Source organism: Loxodonta africana, chromosome 4 (genome assembly GCF_030014295.1).
Source record: "Loxodonta africana isolate mLoxAfr1 chromosome 4, mLoxAfr1.hap2, whole genome shotgun sequence".
Taxonomy (NCBI): domain Eukaryota; kingdom Metazoa; phylum Chordata; class Mammalia; order Proboscidea; family Elephantidae; genus Loxodonta; species Loxodonta africana.
Window position 1 is genome coordinate 11,288,063 of NC_087345.1, and position 15,609 is coordinate 11,303,671.

General features: G+C 43.0%; 1 protein-coding gene across 1 annotated transcript in view; it reads right to left on the reverse strand.

Moving 5' to 3' along the window:
• MEI1 (meiotic double-stranded break formation protein 1) overlaps positions 1-15,609 on the reverse strand; it is a 122,541-nt gene that overhangs the window by 60,470 nt on the left and 46,462 nt on the right. Inside the window, exons 12-17 of the mRNA XM_064283440.1 lie at positions 8,803-8,917; positions 7,709-7,800; positions 6,523-6,664; positions 4,994-5,105; positions 4,397-4,457; positions 2,941-3,038 (exon numbers count right to left, since the gene is read on the reverse strand). Coding sequence (XP_064139510.1) covers positions 2,941-3,038; positions 4,397-4,457; positions 4,994-5,105; positions 6,523-6,664; positions 7,709-7,800; positions 8,803-8,917 — 620 coding nt within the window. The remainder of the gene's footprint in view (positions 1-2,940; positions 3,039-4,396; positions 4,458-4,993; positions 5,106-6,522; positions 6,665-7,708; positions 7,801-8,802; positions 8,918-15,609) is intronic.

Here is a 15,609-nt window from a genome sequence, read left to right on the forward strand (position 1 = left end):
TGGTCTATGTGTCTGTCATTGAACCAGTACCAGGCTGTACTGATTACCATGACTGTCTAGTAAGTTTTCAGATCAGGAAGTGTGAGGCCTCCTACTTCGTTCATCTTCACTATTGCTTTGGCTATTCAGGGTCTCCCTTCCATATAAACTTGAAGATAAGTTTTTCCATTTCATTAAAGAATGTTGTTGGTGTTTGGATTGGGATTGCATTATATCTATAGATGGCCTCTGGTAGCAGTGACATTTTCACAATGTTAAGTCTTCCAACCCATGAGCCAACAGGGCTCCTTTTGTAAAAGAAAGGGTATGTTAATATCAAAAGCATAAAATTTGAATAAAGTCAACTTTATGGAAAATTCACTATACCACCCTTATTTTCCACATTTTACCATGAACCAGAGGAAACTCCATTACTATCTGACACTGTTCCACAGGCTGATGCTGGGAACCACAGCTAACAGCCAGGGGATTTTAGATGTTCAAGACTTGGGTTCCAGATAGATTATTACAGCAGTGGGTGGAGATGGCTAGAAGATGGGAGACTGAAAGCAGGGCACCAAGTTGCAGGTCCACTGGAAGGTCCCACTATGTCAAGGCAGTGGATTCAGGGCCAAGGCCATGGGCAAATACAGGGTGAAGATGGAGAATGTCCCATAGAAATGTGGTAGCAGAGCCAGGTGAGGTCTCATAATTCCAAGTTTAGTGCTTTCTCTACCAAACTACACCATTATCATTGTGACTATTGGCACTAATAACCTGGAGCCTCGCACATCTGCTTGTCCTTTGCTCCTGACGTATCAGACAAAGAAATGGTCAGGATGTAAGTTCTGCTGCTCTTTCTGGTGCTCTGAGTTGTGTCAAGGTCCTAGGGCCTAATGGGGCAGATGTGTTGGGCTTCTCTTATTCTGACAAGACAGGCGCCACTAGCTGCAGTGGAGCAGAAATGGTAAACACAAGAGGCTGCTGTGATGAGGCTGCCAACGTGTGTCCCTACTTCACCACCAGCACCTGGAATAGTCTCTGACACATAGTGGATGCTCAAGAACTATTTTCTGAATGAACAAAGAAATGGAACAGACTTCTCAAGAGAGAGTGAGCACTGGTCTCTGGAGGTGAGCAAGCAGAAGGCAGGAGGCCTGATGATGGTGATGACACTGAGAGATTGTGGGGGGCTGGGGATCGGACTTGATGATCTTTAGGATCCTTCCCAGTCCTGAGGTTCTAAGATGCCAGGAGCCTTGAATTCCATCATTTTCTGATTCTATTATTTCACCACCCTAGGAATTAGCCTATAACTCCATCATTCCATGATTCCTCTGGGCAGCTCCAAGCAAAAGGCTCTTATTACTTCTCGTAGTTATCTAGTGCTGCTATAACAGAAATACCACAAGTGGGTGGCTTTAACAAACAGAAATGTATTTTCTCACTGTTTAGGAGGCTAGAAGTCCGAATTCAGGGTGCCAGCTCTAAGGGAAGGCTTTCTTTCTCTGTTGGCTCTGGAGAAAGGTCCTTGTCTCTTCTGAGCTTCTGCTCCTGAGTGATCTTCATGTGGCTTGGCATCTCTCTTCCCCTATCTCTGCTTGCCTGTTTGTCCTAATCTCTTTTGTATCTCAAGAGGGATTAACTCAAATATTATATAACATCACTTACATAAAAAGACAGGAAAAGGCAAATGTATAGTATAGAGGCATAAGTTTCTTAATGGTTACCAGGGGCGAGAAGAAAGGGAAAAGGGGGGTTAATGGTGACGAAAAAATTCCCATTAGATTAAGGATAGGGTTGCATAGCTGATTATATTAACTGTTGTCAATAAGTTGTACACCTATAAAAAGTTGAACTGGGCAAAAGTTGTGTGACAGATATACTTATATCAAAGACCAAAAAAAAAAAAGAGTAGCTGCTGAGGCTGCTTATGTACAACCAAACACCTTAGAGGATGTGGATACTTGGTTTGGAGGTCTAGAATCATAGTTTTACGGGACATCCCAGTTAATTGCCCTAATGACATGTTTAGTGCTTCTGTTCTACCTCCTAGTGCCTGGGCTCTTAAAAGCTTGCAAGCGGCCATCCAAGGTACAACAGTTGGTTTCTACTCACCTGGAGCATCAGAGGAAGGAGAAGCAGGATAGGAGAAGGAAATGGAATGCGTGGCTAATTGCCTCCATGAACAACTGCTTCCTTTGCCACGAGACCAGAACTGGATGGTGCCTGGCTACCACTACTGAACATTTTGATCAAAGATTCCATAGAAGAATCCCAATCAAAAGGGGAAATGCAGAACCGAATTTAAAATTTTCATGGACTCCAGACTTCCTGAACGAACCCCTGAAACTACTGCCCAGAGATAATCTCTGAACCTTAAACCAAAAATATCCCCTGAAGTCTTCTTAAAACCAAACAATAGTTTAACTTAACTAGTAAAAAACGTCTGCCTTGAGCACTGTGCTCTTTTAAGAACTATCTATATGGGATAAATTGACAACAGCAACTCAAAAGATTAGACAGGAGCCTTAGGAGACAGGGAGTTTATGTTAATGGGAGAGGAACAACTCAAAAAGGAGGGTGAAAATGGTTGCACAACTCGAAGAATGTAATCAATGTCACTAAATTGTACACACAAAAACTATTGAATTGGTGTATGTTTTGCTGTGTATATTCTCAACAACACAAAATAAATAAAGTTAAAAAAAATAAGAGCTTGATTTACTAATCCTGCCTCATTAACATAACAAAGACAACCCAGTTCCAAATGGGATTATAACCACAAGCATAAAGGTTAGAATTTACAACACATATCTTTGGGGACACAATTCAATCCGTAACGTTACTATACTGACAAACTACCCAGCTAGTCAATAAGGTACCCAGATCACTGGAAGGCCAAGCTTGCAGGTTCTGACCACCATGGAACTCATGAGTGGTGGAACTACAAAAACTTACCTTCTTGGGAAGGTGGTCTTGTCTTCTCTGGAGCAGAGAGGAGGTTGAGACACATGTAGTAAAGGAAACTGGAACACACCTGGTTTAGGGCTGAGTGACTGAGAGGTAGAAAAGGAAGAGAGAAGAAGAGAGAAGACGTTTCTACTTTGGCTCAGACAGCATTATGCCTGCCATGTGCCTGGGCACCACTATTCTGTGCCAGAGCCCAGTGAATTCTGAGCACCACAGGCAGTTCCTTTGCCCTGAGAGAGGAGGTCCTGAGATGGCTGTGAAAAGTAAACATGGAACATGCTGCCCCAAGCTGCAAGTTAGGCACTTGGTCCTCACTAAAAATTCACTGAAAAAACAAATCAAGGAGGGTTGCTAATATAACAAGATAGACAAATAAAAAACTGTTCCTGGGTCTAGAAAGGGAGGGGGGAGTACAAGAAAAACAGGAAGTTGCTGAACCCAAGACAGGTAGTCAGTGAGTACTACCAACATCCAAACTTTTGACTTTGAACCTACAATCCAGATGGATCCCTGTATTCTCTCCTGAACACTGGGTGTTCTGTTCAGAGATAGGGGAGGAGAGCTGGTCATCACTCTGTAGTCACCTGTGGACTGTGGGTGAGAACAAATGGTCTCTGCCAAGTAAATGCAGAAGCAGGGGGCAGATCAGACACAGGACATTGCAGAGGCTGCTCCAGAAACCTAACAAGACAGAGACAGAGGCAGCAACCTCTCTACTGTGCACAAGAAAGCTTCTCCTCAGGAACTGCTGGGCTGGCAGCAACTAGAACATAACCCTCTCGTGAAGGACACGGCATCTTGGGAGGTGGTATAGTAGGAGACAAACGGAAGACAGCCTGGTACATGGAAAGAGCACCTGAGTGGGAGCAAAAAGACCTGTACTGAAATCCGATCTGCTAACAACAAGGCCTTGGGCTTGTCCCTTCTCCATCTGAGGGGCTCAGTTTTCCCACTTGTAAAATGAGGGATTAGACAAATGAGCCCCTAAGAGCCCTCCCAGTTTGGATGTTACAGAGTACCCATCCAAGTGTCACATGGAATAAGAGACTTAACTGAGCCAGATTAAATACAACCTACAGAAGCACATCCAGCTCATAGCTCCAGTTGCTATGTCAATCCCCTCATAGTCCTGTGACTACCATGTTTTTACACAAATAAAGCAGTGCGTATTATCCTATTTTTTTTTTGCCAGCTGCGCCCTCCCAGCTCCTTGTGGGGTATTTTAAGTGCGTTATGCTAATTTAATAGCAACATTTGAAAAAAATTAGCATAGCATGCTTACGAAAATACCTGGTAGGAGGCTGGTTCGCCAAAAAAAGTATAACATGTGCGCATCATTTGCATAAAAATACGGTAAATACAGCAGCCAGAAATTCCACTTGTCCAGTCAAGAAGAACACTGGCCCCTGGCCATTCATTTTTGCCTGAGACCATACATACATACCTCAGGCCACTGCAGAACCTGGCCTTCAGCTCCAGCGTCAGTTGTATGAAGGATGAGGCAGCTTGGGAGAAGTGGGAAGAAAGCAGAGAGCTATAAAGCAGGCTTGTTACAGAGATCCCCATGTTTGGGGATATCAAAGAGCACTGGTCTTGGAGTCATACAGCCCTAGATTAAAATTTGGCTTCACTGCTACCTACTAGTGCGACTCTGGAAAAGTTATTTAACTGCCTCTACCACTCAGTTTTTTACGACTCAGTTTTGAAATCTGTAAAATGGATGTAGCAATAACTACCTCACAAGTTGCTGTAAAGCCAAGTAAGAGAAACATATACAGAACATCTAACAAGCACTTTATTCAGAAAGGGCTCGTTGTAGGCTCTGAGCTGGAACCTCCTGGGCATTCTCAGAGGACTTTCAATACTCTTAACGACTTTTGATTGCTGCATGATATTTCTTTCCACTTAACACCGGGCAGTGTGGACATAGATTCTGAATGAGTAAGAAAACGTCCCATCCCACAGGTCATGCTCTGCGTACTCTGGGCAGCTGCCTAAGGTGCCTCCCTCCAGACCCAACCTCCACACCTGCCATCCCTACCAAGCTTTTTGGAGAACTTCTCTCTCATGTGGGGAACAATGACAAAGAGGTTGTGTAGCGTCGAGAAGAAAACTTCCATCAGGGCTGGGTGGGTGGCCTGCTCCAAGTGCCTCTGCAGAGAAACAGGAGGGAGAGCACAGTCCACCAGGACTGAAACCCTGAAGAAGAAAAAACTAGCAACCAATCTAACAACAGTAGAATAAATCCTTTCATTTGAAGGGTACAAGAAAAGGTAGGAATCTGAAGTCACAAACCTAAATCCGAGGCTTGGGTCTGCCACTTAAAGACTGTGCAAGATGCTTCACCTGTCTGGGCCTCTGTCCCCGAGTATAAAAACTTTAATAACAACAAGACCTACTTCCTGGAAACAAATGAGGCCTGATGCGTAAAAATGCTTTTTATGTTTTTATCACTATAATCATAACAATAGCATATAGCTCACGAAGTGCCCTCACGTTTATTATTTTATGTGATCCTTGAACATGGCCACGAGGTAGCTAGATGTAGTACTCAGAGCTCTGGAATAAGAGGAGAAAAATTTAGGGTCTCATCCAAGCTCTGCACAAAGGCCTATGTGCTCTTGGGTCAGTCAGTCACTTTTCCTCTCTGTGTCTCATTTCCCTCATCTGTAAAGAGCCAGGGCCTCAGAGACATTCTCTTTATATATACCTTTGCTTTGGTTTTTAAAACCAAGTCAGGGTTTTTTTTGTTTGTTTAATTATAGAAGTAATACATGTTTCTTAAAGAAAAATTGTAAAATAGAGAGAAGTAGAAAACAGGATTCTATGAGCCCATCCAGCTCTAACACTCTATAAACCTGGGAGGAAGGCAAAGCAGAGAAGAAAACCACCGTGCATTACCCAGGTTGTGCTAGGACAGTGCCCGTGAGTCAGGGCTGAAGCCCTGGCTCCCCCCGCCACCCGAACTGCCTGCAGACCCTGTCTGTTGGGCTCAGTGGCTTCTTCAAGGAAAGGCAGCGTTCTCCCGCCAGAGCCAGAGCCCTGCTGCCACCTACTGTTCCCAGTGGGTGTTTAGGAGGTACCCTTCCCAATTAACAGGGACTCCACGGCATTTTTTTTTTTTCCACGGCATGTCCAACCCTAAAGCAGGAGAGGGCTTGCCCAAGGGCACCCGGGCAGCCAATGGCTCTGAACCCTGCTCTTCCTACCACCTCTATCCCAAGTCAGCTCAAAGCGAAGCTCTTCCCAACCAGGTGTTTCTTCATCTATCAGCTGGGGGAATTACAACAAATCTGACAGGGTTATCAGGAGGATTAAAGCAGGTAATGAATATGAGGCCCTTATCACTCCATAAACATTACCTATTTATTATTTGATTATTCCTGCTTTCCACTTTTTCTTGAGAGGCATTTATTAGTTGTATAATGAAAAACTACTTTATTTTAAAAACTAAAGGGAAAGCTCTTAGAAAGTCCAATTGCACAGTCGTTGGCCTGCGCCTCTCAGCCTGCCTTGCCCTCAGTCTTCTCTTCCCCAGGTTCACACTGTCCAGGGCGCAGGGGAACTCACCATCACCATGGGGACACACAAGGAGTCACAGGCACTGAGGAGAAATTCTGAGAAGGCCTCCAAGGTGTCTTCTTTCTCGGCACCGGGAGCTGTGAACGGATTCTCCTGGGCCAAAGGCTCGCTCTGGAATTCCACAGCCAACCTGAGAAATCGATGTGCAGGTATGTCCACTACACTCACACAACATACAAGTACCCTCCTGCGGGTAGCTCAAGGTCCAGGGGAAGTATCCTCATCATCAGACCTGGAGAAAAGTCAGGGACCTCAACAAGGAGAGGACCTGACCCTCGGCCCTCCCCCCACACCTGCCCACACCATCATACTTGAGTCTTGAGCCCTACTTCGCATATTTCCCTGAACCCACAAGCTGCTTGCCGCTTCACATTTCTGCCTTTGCACATGCTGCTCTACCTGGAATGTCTTCCCTGGACTCTAGAAAACTGCCTCTTCCCAAAGAAACTGTGAGCTCCCTGTGGGCAGGAGCCATTCTTACTGATCTTTCTACCTCTGCTGTCGTGTACCAGGTTGCTCACAGCAGATACAACAAACATTTGTTAATTTGAATTGAATTAACTCAATAAGCATTCAATGAACACCTACCATGCTAGCTGAGGGGCTCAGGACTAAATGAGACACAGCCTCATTGCATAAGAGTGAGGACTTTGTTAGCTGCCATCAAATCAGCCCCCAACTCATGATGACCCCCGTACAATGGGACTGGACTATTGTGATTCATAGGGTTTTCCTTATCTGATTTTTGTAAGTAGATCTCTAGGCCTTTCTTCCTAGGCCATCTTAGAGTGGAAGCTCCATTGAAGAGCAACGTGTAGGCTTCCACTGACAGATGGGTGCTGGCTGTGCTTGAGGTGCGTTGGCCAGAATCGAACCTGGGTCTCCCCATGGGAGGTGAGAATTCTACCACTGAACCACCATGGTCCTCAGCAAAGCCTTTATCAGGAAGGAGTCTTTAGTAGAAATTTCAACCTGCTAATTACTGTCTGTCTGCAAACCTCCTCCACCCCGCCCCCACCCCCAGGTCTCACTCCGGTTTTCTAGCCAAGGTCCTCTCACTATGCAGACAGAGCAGCAGAAGTCAAGTGCTGCTCCCACAACTTCATCCATGGTCTGAGTCCCCTTCCACTCCCACCCTCCTGGCTACTGCCTCAGACCACACAGGGCCCCTCACCTGCAGGCACTCCGAAATCCCTCCAGAGTGCTCAGGAGGAACTTTCCCCTTCGCACAATGGCCTTCTCCAAATCTCTAGTGGAGGCGTGGCCCTGAGTGAAAAGGAGAGAAAGGAATGTGTTGGTCAAGGACTTGTTTCCCAGTCTGTGCTTGGATGACTACTGACCTCTTCCCAGACACCTAACACTTTCTAGGGGATCTTGGTTAGGCCCTTATAAATCTAGCCATTTAATAAAAAAAAAATGGTAGAGATGGAAACTTTAACAATCTGTCTCCCAGTGAATGACAGGACTGATTGTTGGTCTCCTATATGGCTAATGACATTAGCCTTAAAAAAATAAAAAAACTGTTGCCGTCAAGTCGATTCCAACTCATAGCGATGCTACAGGACAGAGTAGAACTGCCCCACAGGGTTTCCAAGGAGTGGCTGGTGGGTTCGAACTGCCAACGTTTTTGGTTAGCAGCCGTAGCTCTTAACTGCTGTGCCACCAGAGCTCCGTTAGCCTCACTGGTTGTTAATGCCCATATTAGTTGCTCCAAAACACAAGAAAATCCCCATCCCATTAGGTGTGAAGAACTTAAGTTTCCAAAGTTCATCCTGAATGACACATCAGCATTAACACTGACTGTATCTCTTCTGATACCTTAAGTCCATAGACCGTTCAAAGCCAACCAATTACAATGTGCTGGACATGGTCAGGTTCTTCCTGTGGTTCTAGTGAACCCAGCTTTAAGTGATTTTGTGACGATGTCTCTCATACCTGCTTGGATGACATAAAAGACAAGGTGTGCAGGCTTGGAAACAAAAAACCTGGGATTTGACTATCCAGGCTCAGGTACTCGCTAGTTTTGGACCTTGGAGAAAAATTATTTTAACCCTTCTGGGCCTCAGTTTCCTCATCTATAAAAATGGGGATAATAATCCTTAAGTCTCACAGCTCCACATTCGGGAAAAGTAACACTGCATTATATGTGTGTATGCACATGAGAACAGGCTATAAAACAGCATATGAAGGCAAGGCAAAGTGCCAATTATCCTTCTCAAAACACATTACAGCATGATCCGGGGAAGAAGCAGGCTGCAGTGCACTGACCAGGGGTCTCCTGTTCAGCGGAGTCTGGGAAAGATCCGCACACCGGCTCAGCATGGCTTCGACCAGGGTCCGCAGTTCCCTGTACTGCACTGGTGGAGAGCTCTGGTGGTCCTTCCTGCACCCAGAGAGACAAGAGCAGGCTCAGGGAAAGGTAGGGGTCTTCCCAGGATACTATGGGGCAAGGAGAAGGGGAGGGTACAATGCAGTGTGGTGGATCAGAATATGGGTCCGGGTTCTGATCCAGTAAAAGTCCTAGCTCCACCACTCACCTAGCTACACGTCTTTGTGCACACTCCTATCCTCTCTAACTTTCGGTTTCCTCATCTATTAAACAAGGATTAACAGTATTCTCCTCACAGAATTATTCTGAGGACCAAATTAGATAATGTATACCAAGCACTTAGCACAATACTTAACACGTAGTAAGTTCTCATAAATGGTAGCTATGATTATTACTGATGTTATTAAGGATACAGAGGGTTTTCTCAGTGAGAAGGGCCTCCCCATGAAAGAAGCGCTATTTAGAATCGAAGGTGCATTAAGAGATATCCATGACCACTGTTCTCAAATAAGCGGTAAGCTCTCCAGGAGAAGAGAGATCAAACTTGCTTTCAATTACCCCAATGAGGAAAACTAGGATCAATAGGTAAATATTAATAGAACCTGGATTTTATGTCAATATGAGTGTTATGGATTGAATTTTGTCTCCCCAGAATATGTACTGAAATCTTGCCCCTATACCTGTGGATACAATCCTGTTTAGAAACAGGGGTTTTCTTTCGTTATGTTAATGAGTAGTACCAGAGTAGAACGGGTCCTAAACCTAAAAACTTCTAAGTTACAGTTACCAAAAAACCCCATTCTCAACGAGTCAATTCCAACTCATAGTGACCCAATAGGGTAGAGTAGAACTACCCCATAGCGTTTCCAAGTAGTGGCTGGTGGATTTGAACTGCTGACTTTTTGGTTAGCAGCTGAGCTCTTAACTACTGTGTCACCAGGGTTCCAAGTTACAGTTAGGTATCTTTTAAAGGTGGTTCTGAAAATATCCTTTACAGATAGAGTATTCCCTTATTGTTCCATTTTTGTCTTTCTTGCTTGAATGCAAATGTGATGGCTGGAGCTGTAGCAGCCATCTTGGACCACTAGGTTGAAGCTGGGTATCAAAGATTGGGAAGCAACAAGCTAAAAGGTACATGGCTCTCTGATGATTGGAGAGTGTCATACTACTCTGGACAACCGAGCCAGACTCTCATGTGAAGAAAAATGAACTTCGGCCTTGCTTAATCTACTGCAAATTTAAACTGTGACTTGCAAACAAATCCTAAATATTACAGATGTGTGGCAGCAAACTTTTTTCTCATGGTACTCCTCCATTTTTATCCTTCCAATTAGCAGAAAATTATAAGGTTTACAGAAGCCAGTGTTGACAAATGTTCATATCATATCCCTTGAGTCTAAAATTACACTTTCAGAAATTTATCCTATAGAAATTCTCCTATAGGTAAAATGATACATACAAAAAAATTCTCTGCCATACTACTTATTATAGCAACACTATTAATAAGTATGGACAATATATGATACTGATCAAGTGATAGCAAAAAGAATAATAAAGGTTCGTAAATATATAAAAGAATTCTAGAAGAATATATGCTGAACTATTAACAGTGGTTACCTTTGGAGGTGAGATTATAGGGGTCTTTGACTTAAAATTTTAATTCTTTTACAAGCGTGTGTTACTTTTTCTTTTCTGAATTTTTCTTATCCATCATTTTTCTTAAGTCAGTACACAATTCCTCCCCATTCCTCCCAGGTTTTAATATGTTGTTGTTGTTTTGGGTACCATCGAGTTGATTCCGATTCACAGTGACCCCATATGACAGAGTAGAACTGCCCCGTAGGATTTCCTAGGCTATAATCTTTATGGGAACGGATCACAAGGTATTTTCTCCCATGGAGCCACGGGTGGGTTTGAACTGCCAACCATTTGGTTAGCAACCAAGCACTTAACCACACTGTACAACCAGGGCTCCAAAAGCATATATTAGTTTTAAAATAAGAACAAACAGGAAATTTTTTAAGTGAAAGATAAACCTCTAGGCATCCAGCTCCAGATAGTAGGCTGGGCAAACTTTTCTTCCCTTCCACCCAACACCCCAAATAAATCTCAGTGGGAATAAACCTTTGCAGAAAATAGGAAGGAGATCATCAGTGGACCACAGACATCAACAAATTCTTGCAAGATTAAAAGGTAAAAAAAGTGTACTGGGTTGAACAGTAACCCCTCAAAATTCACATCCTCTGGAATCTCAGAATGTGACCTTATTTGAATATAAGGTCCCACAGTCGGCCACTGGCCTTGTTCTGACTCATAATATTAAGCTTTTCCATCATCTCTTTCCACAGTTGTAGTCAATATGATTTCTGTATTTTCCATCCAGTGAGGTCCACATGTATAGTCATGGTTTATATTGTTGAAAATGGGCATTTGCAATGAATAAGTCGTTTGTTTTGCAAAATTCTATCATATCATCTCTGGCATCATTTCTATCACCAAGGTCATATTTCCCAACTCCTGATCCTTCCTGTTTTCAACTTTTCCATTCCAATCATCAGTAATTATCACTGCATCTTGATTGCACGATCAGTTTCAGGCTGCAGAAGTTGGTAAAAATCTTCAATTTCCTCTTTGCATTAATGGTTGGTGCGTAAATTTGAATAATAGTCATATTAACTAGCCTTTCTTGTAGGTGTATGGATACTATCCTATCACTGACAGCATCATGCTTCAGGATAGATCTCGAAATGCTCTTTTCGATGATTAACTAATGCCATTCTTATTCAATTTGTCATTCCTGTCATAGTAGAACATATGATTGCCCAATTCAAGATGGCCAATACCAGTCCATTTCAGCTCACTAATGCCTAGGATATCAATCTTCATGCAGTCCATTTCATTTTTGATGGCTTCCAATGTTCCTAGATTCATACTTCATACATTCCATGTTCCGATTATTAATGGATGTTTGCACCTGTTTCTTCTCATTTTTCTTTTTTTGTTGGAAGTTTTTTGATTACCGTTTCAATCTCTTTTTTTGTTATGGGTCTATTTAGTTGTTCTACTTCTGAATGTGTTAGTTTAGGTAGGTAGTGTTTTTCCAAGAATTCATCCATTTCTTCTAGGTTTGCAAATTTGTTAGAGTACAATTTTTCGTAGTAATCTGAAATGATTCTTTTAATTTCATTTGGTTCTGTTGTGATGTGGTCCTTCTCGTTTCTTATTCGGGTTATTTGTTTCCTTTCCTGTATTTCTTTAGTCAGTCTAGCCAATGGTTTATCAATTTTGTTAATTTTTTCGAAGAACCAGCTTTTGGCTTTGTTAATTCTTTCAATTGTTTTTCTGTTCTCTAATTCATTTAGTTCAGCTCTAATTTTTATTATTTGTTTTCTTCTGGTGCCTGATGGGTTCTTTTGTTGCTCACTTTCTATTTGTTCAAGTTGTAGGGACAGTTCTCTGCTTTTGGCTCTTTTTTCTTTTTGTATGTGTGCATTTATTGATATAAATTGGCCTCTGAGCACTGCTTTTGTTGTGTCCCAGAGGTTTTGATAGGAAGTATTTTCATTCTCGTCGCATTCTATGAATTTCCTTATTCCCTCCTTGATGTCTTCTATAACCCAGTCTTTTTTCAGGAGGGTATTGTTCATTTTCCAAGTATTTGATTTCTTTTCCCTAGTTTTTCTGTTATTGATTTCCACTTTTATGGAGTTGTGGTCTGAGAAGATGCTTTGTAATATTTCGATGTTTTGGATTCTGCAAAGGTTTGTTTTATGACCTAATATGTGGTCTATTCTAGAGAATGTACCATGTGCGCTAGAAAAAAAAGTATACTTTGCAGCAGTTGGGTGGAGAGTTCTGTATAAGTAAATGAGGTCAAGTTGGTTGATTGTTGTAAGTAGGTCTTCCGTGTCTCTACTGAGCTTCTTACTGGATGCCCTGTCCTTCTCTGACAGTGATGTGTTGAGGTCTCCTACTATAATTGTGGAGGTGTCTATCTCACTTTTCAATTCTGTTAAAATTTGATTTATGTATCTTGCAGCCCTGTCATTGGGTGCATAAATATTTAATATGGTTATGTCTTCCTGATCAATTGTCCCTTTTATCATTATATAGCGTCCTTCTTTATCCTTTGTGGTGCATTTAAGTCTAAAGTCTATTTTGTCAGAAATTAATATTGCTACTCCTTTTTTGCTTATTGTTTGCTTGATATATTTTTTTCCATCCTTTGAGTTTTAGTTTGTTTGTGTCTCTAAGTCTAAGGTGTGTCTCTTGTAGGCAGCATATAGATGGATCGTGTTTCTTTATCCAGTCCGTGACTCTCTGTCTCTTTATTGGTGCATTTAGTCCATTTACATTCAGCGTAATTATAGATAAATAAGTTTTTAGTGTTGTCATTTTGATGCCTTTTCATGTGTGTTGTTGGCAATTTCATTTTTCCACATACTTTTTTGTGCTGAGACGTTTTTCTTAGTAAATTGTGAGATCCTCATTTTCATAGTGTTTGACTTTATGTTAGTTGAGTCGTTACGTTTTTCTTGAGTTATGGAGTTGTTATACCTTTTTGTGGTTACCTTATTATTTACCCCTATTTTTCTAAGTAAAAACCTAACTTGTATCGTTCTATATCGCCTTGTATCACTCTCCATATGGCAGTTCAATGCCTCCTGTATTTAGTCCCTCTTTTTGATTATTGTGATCTTTTACCTATTGACTTCCATGATTCCCCGTTATGTGTATTGTTTTTTTTTTTTTAATTAATCTTAATTTGTTTTTGTGATTTCCCTGTTTGAGTTGATATCAGGACATTCTGTTTTGTGACCTTGTATTGTGCTGGTATCTGATATTATTGGTTTTCTGACCAAACAATATCCTTTAGTATTTCTTGTAGCTTTGGTTTGGTTTTTGCAAATTCTCTAAACTTGTGTTTATCTGTAAATATCTTAATTTCACCTTCATATTTCAGAGAGAGTTTTGCTGGATATATGATCCTTGGTTGGCAGTTTTTCTCCTTCAGTGCTCTGCATATGTCGTCCCATTCCGTTCTTGCCTGCATGGTTTCTGCTGAGTAGTCTGAACTTATTCTTATTGATTCTCCCTTGAAGGAAACCTTTCTTTTATCCCTGGCTGCTTTTAAAATTTTCTGTTTATCTTTGGTTTTGGCGAGTTTGATGATAATATGTCTTGGTGTTTTTCTTTTTGGATCAATCTTAAATGGGGTTCGATGAGCATCTTGGATAGATATCCTTTCGTCTTTCATGATGTCAGGGAAGTTTTGTGTCAGGAGTTCTTCAACTATTTTCTCTGTGTTTTCTGTCCCCCCTCCATGTTCTGGGACTCCAATCACCCGCAAGTTATCCTTCTTGATAGAGTCCCACATGATTCTTAGGGTTTCTTCATTTTTTTTAATTCTTTTATCTGATTTTTTTTCAGCTATGTTGGTGTTGATTCCCTGGTCCTCCAGATCTCCCACTCTGCATTCTAATTGCTCGAGTCTGCTCCTCTGACTTCCTATTGCGTTGTCTAATTCTGTAATTTTATTGTTAATCTTTTAGATTTCTATATGCTGTCTATGGATTCTTGCAACTTATTAATTTTTCCACTATGTTCTTGAATAATCTTTTTGAGTTCTTCAACAGTTTTATCGGTGTGTTCCTTGGCTTTTTCTGCAGTTTGCCTTATTTTGTTTGTGATGTCTTGAAGCATTCTGTAAATTAGTTTTTTATATTCTGTATCTGATAATTCCAGGATTGTATCTTCATTTGGGAGAGATTTTGATTCTTTTGTTTGGGGGGTTGGAGAAGCTGTCATGGTCTGCTTCTTTATGTGGTAATTCCAGGATTGTATCTTCATTTGGGAGAGATTTTGATTCTTTTGTTTGGGGGGTTGGAGAAGCTGTCATGGTCTGCTTCTTTATGTGGTTTGATATGGACTGCTGTCTCCGAGCCATCACTGGGAAACTAGTTTTTCCAGAAAATCCGCTAAAAAAAAAATGCAATCAGATCCCTATCAGAGTTCTCCCTCTGGCTCAGGCTATTTGGATGTTAATGAAGCCGCCTGGGGAGGGTGGGGGAGGGTGGGGGAGGGATCAGAGAGATAGGAGAGTAGCACCTCGGAATATAGCCGGAGCTGCTTGTCTTGCTTGGAATGACTATTATATCTGAGATTTCCACGGGGCGCGTTGCCTATGTGTGCTGGCTGTGTGGAGATTGCCCCAGGGGGGTCTGGCCCGCTGGAGTCACGGTCAGATCCTCCGCTGCCAGCCTGGGACGGTGCACTCCCGACTCCAAAATCAGTCGCTGCCTCCCGAGAACTCCCCATCCCACCTGCCGCATCACTGCGCCGCCCCCGTGAACCGGCTGGGCTCCCCCCCGGGGTCAGCTCAGGCGAGCGGAGCTGCTCCCCGCGCCTGTGCCGCTACCGCGTGTCCCGACTGGGACACCACTCTCTCCGCTCCAAGACCCGTCACTGTCTCCCGGGGACTTCTCCCACCGGCTGCGTCGCCATGCCGCCCGCGTGAGCCGGCTGGGCCCCCTCCCGGGGTTAGTTCAGCGGGGTGGAGCAGCTCCCTGCGCCCGCGCCCCGCCAAAATCCCGGTGGGACAGCTCCCCGGCTGGGACGCTGCTCTCCCCGCTCCAAGACCAGTCACTGCCTCCCAGGGACTTCTCCCACCGGCTGCACCACCACGCCGCCTGCGCAAACTGTCTGGGTCCCCTCCCGGAATGAGTTCGGGGGCCAGGGCTGGGCCC